This window comes from Drosophila willistoni (assembly GCF_018902025.1).
Source record: "Drosophila willistoni isolate 14030-0811.24 chromosome 2L unlocalized genomic scaffold, UCI_dwil_1.1 Seg168, whole genome shotgun sequence".
Lineage (NCBI taxonomy): Eukaryota > Metazoa > Arthropoda > Insecta > Diptera > Drosophilidae > Drosophila > Drosophila willistoni.
In genome coordinates this window covers 5,230,982-5,232,895 of record NW_025814047.1, presented here as the reverse complement: position 1 = coordinate 5,232,895, position 1,914 = coordinate 5,230,982, and the positions used below count along the sequence as shown (strand labels likewise).

The 1,914-nt window shown below is 34.8% G+C and overlaps 1 protein-coding gene across 1 annotated transcript; it reads right to left on the bottom strand.

The window, feature by feature from the left end:
- Positions 1-380: 380 nt before the first annotated feature.
- On the bottom strand, positions 381-1,518 carry LOC6640904 (very-long-chain enoyl-CoA reductase-like). The gene has a single exon (XM_047009624.1). The coding sequence runs from the start codon at positions 1,452-1,454 to the stop codon at positions 546-548; it is 909 nt and encodes a 302-aa protein (XP_046865580.1). The 5' UTR covers positions 1,455-1,518; the 3' UTR covers positions 381-545.
- Positions 1,519-1,914: the final 396 nt, after the last annotated feature.

Below are 1,914 nucleotides of genomic sequence, written 5' to 3'. Positions count from 1 at the left end.
AATTGGCTTTGTTTCCTCGTTATGACTAGAAAAAAGTCAAGGAAACAAAAAGCAAACTGCAAAAATTATAAGCTCATACTCGTAAATTTTCTAGGTTTTTGTCGACGTTTTCAATTTGATAAATCCTTTGATATTGTCCAGGTTTGTTGAAATAAGGAAACAGTTAATATAGGATATAGAATTCAGATTGGATGAATACATTAGTAAAGCAAAATAAAATTACATATATAAAGGTCATATAAAGACATTCTGATTCAGATTTTAAATATATTTAGAATTAAAATTTAAGATTAGATTAAGAATAAGTTCCAGATAACTGGTGGTTAATTATCAAAAGATCAAATAAGCTTTTGAAATAAGCAAAACAAAACCCATCCAAATTTGTTCATATAGTACTTTATTGTGACTCCGATAATATTGTAAATCTAGCTTTACATACCTACTTATCTACCGAAAAATTCTCAATCGAAAATAGTGTGTAGTGAAATTAATGCATAGGTAAACAAACTATTAAAATTTTGATTTATAAGAAGTCAAGTTTTACCTCACAAAACATAGGGAAAAATACATCGACGTTGTTGGGGATAATCCTTGAATTCCTTTAAATATTTGCGTTGTTTAGCCATGGACCAAATGATCATCTGTAAGGTGCCTACGAATGCGAAGAGATATGCAGCCGTGCAGGAAGTCATCACCGAAAAGGACAACCAAGTTCCAATTTCATAGGTATAATTTGGACAAGAGACTAGATTGAACAACTTAGTCAAGGGATTGTGATCGGGCACAGGAATCTTTCTCACACTAGTGCCAGGTGGACGTAGATTACGCAATGCAAGATGGATCGATAGATTACCCTGTTCGCAGAGGGCAAAGCTACCGAGGGCAAGCCACACTGTCGACATGCCTGGCGAACTGTAGAATGGATGATTCACCTGATAGGAGACACACACCGTAAAGCCCCAATAGTAGCTGCAGTTCTTGAACAAATTTCGCAATGGCATTGTGGCGTGAGAGAAACGATGCACAAAAATGGTCTCCAGCAAACGCTTCACATAGTGCAGGATATAACAAACTGCAGCAATGTGAGTGGTCAATGAAATCGATTTTCCAGCTTTTTTGCCATAAATGAACTCTGGCCGCAAATAGAAAATCAAATAAACAATTAATGGCCCAGCATATTCAGCTACGAATACAGTTTTCCATGCAATTTGTGGTCCCAAATCAATAATATAGATTTTATCGCCACTATGCACCGACAAGGATTCCAGTGTAACGGCATTCTTTATGCCCATATCACAAGGATTTAAGCCCAACGATTGGCGTGAAGCCTGCGGTGTTTCCTTTAAATTTTCATGGATTAAATGTCGCAATTTGCCAAAAGTAACCCTCCGGGATTTAACGGAGATGCTGCCATAGGATTGTTTGGTTTTGGCATTCACTATTTCAAGATCCATTTCGTTATTTTTAAGTAAATATTTGATTGAAAATTCAGAGATGAAAGCCTATAAAATCAAAAAATTTAAATATTGGGAATAAAAAGTTTTGTTTGACAAACTTTGCTGCTGCTGGTCAATATAGAGTATATAGATACATTGGACGAGAATCATGTAATCATAATTGTAAATGATATTAAAAAAAAAACCTTTGGCGGCTTGTAAGACGATAAAACTTTTTAAACTTACCAATTTATTCAATTTTTAATTCCGTATCTGTTTAGGTCTGCGTCTAAGTCAAAAACATAGGTTATGACCAGGGAAAATATTGTCAGTTGATGAATTTAGTTTTAAATGTAGTCTTTCTCAAGATCCTTGGATGTCTTCGACTTTACCACTTCAGCCATCTGGACCCATGTCCAGATGAGTTTAATCCTTAAGTAAAGACATATAGTAAATTTACAGTAAATGCATATCCTTA

Coding starts and splice junctions, on each gene's coding strand:
- LOC6640904 (XM_047009624.1), bottom strand. CDS start 1,454: ATGGATCTTGAAATAGTGAATGCCAAAACCAAACAATCCTATGGCAGC.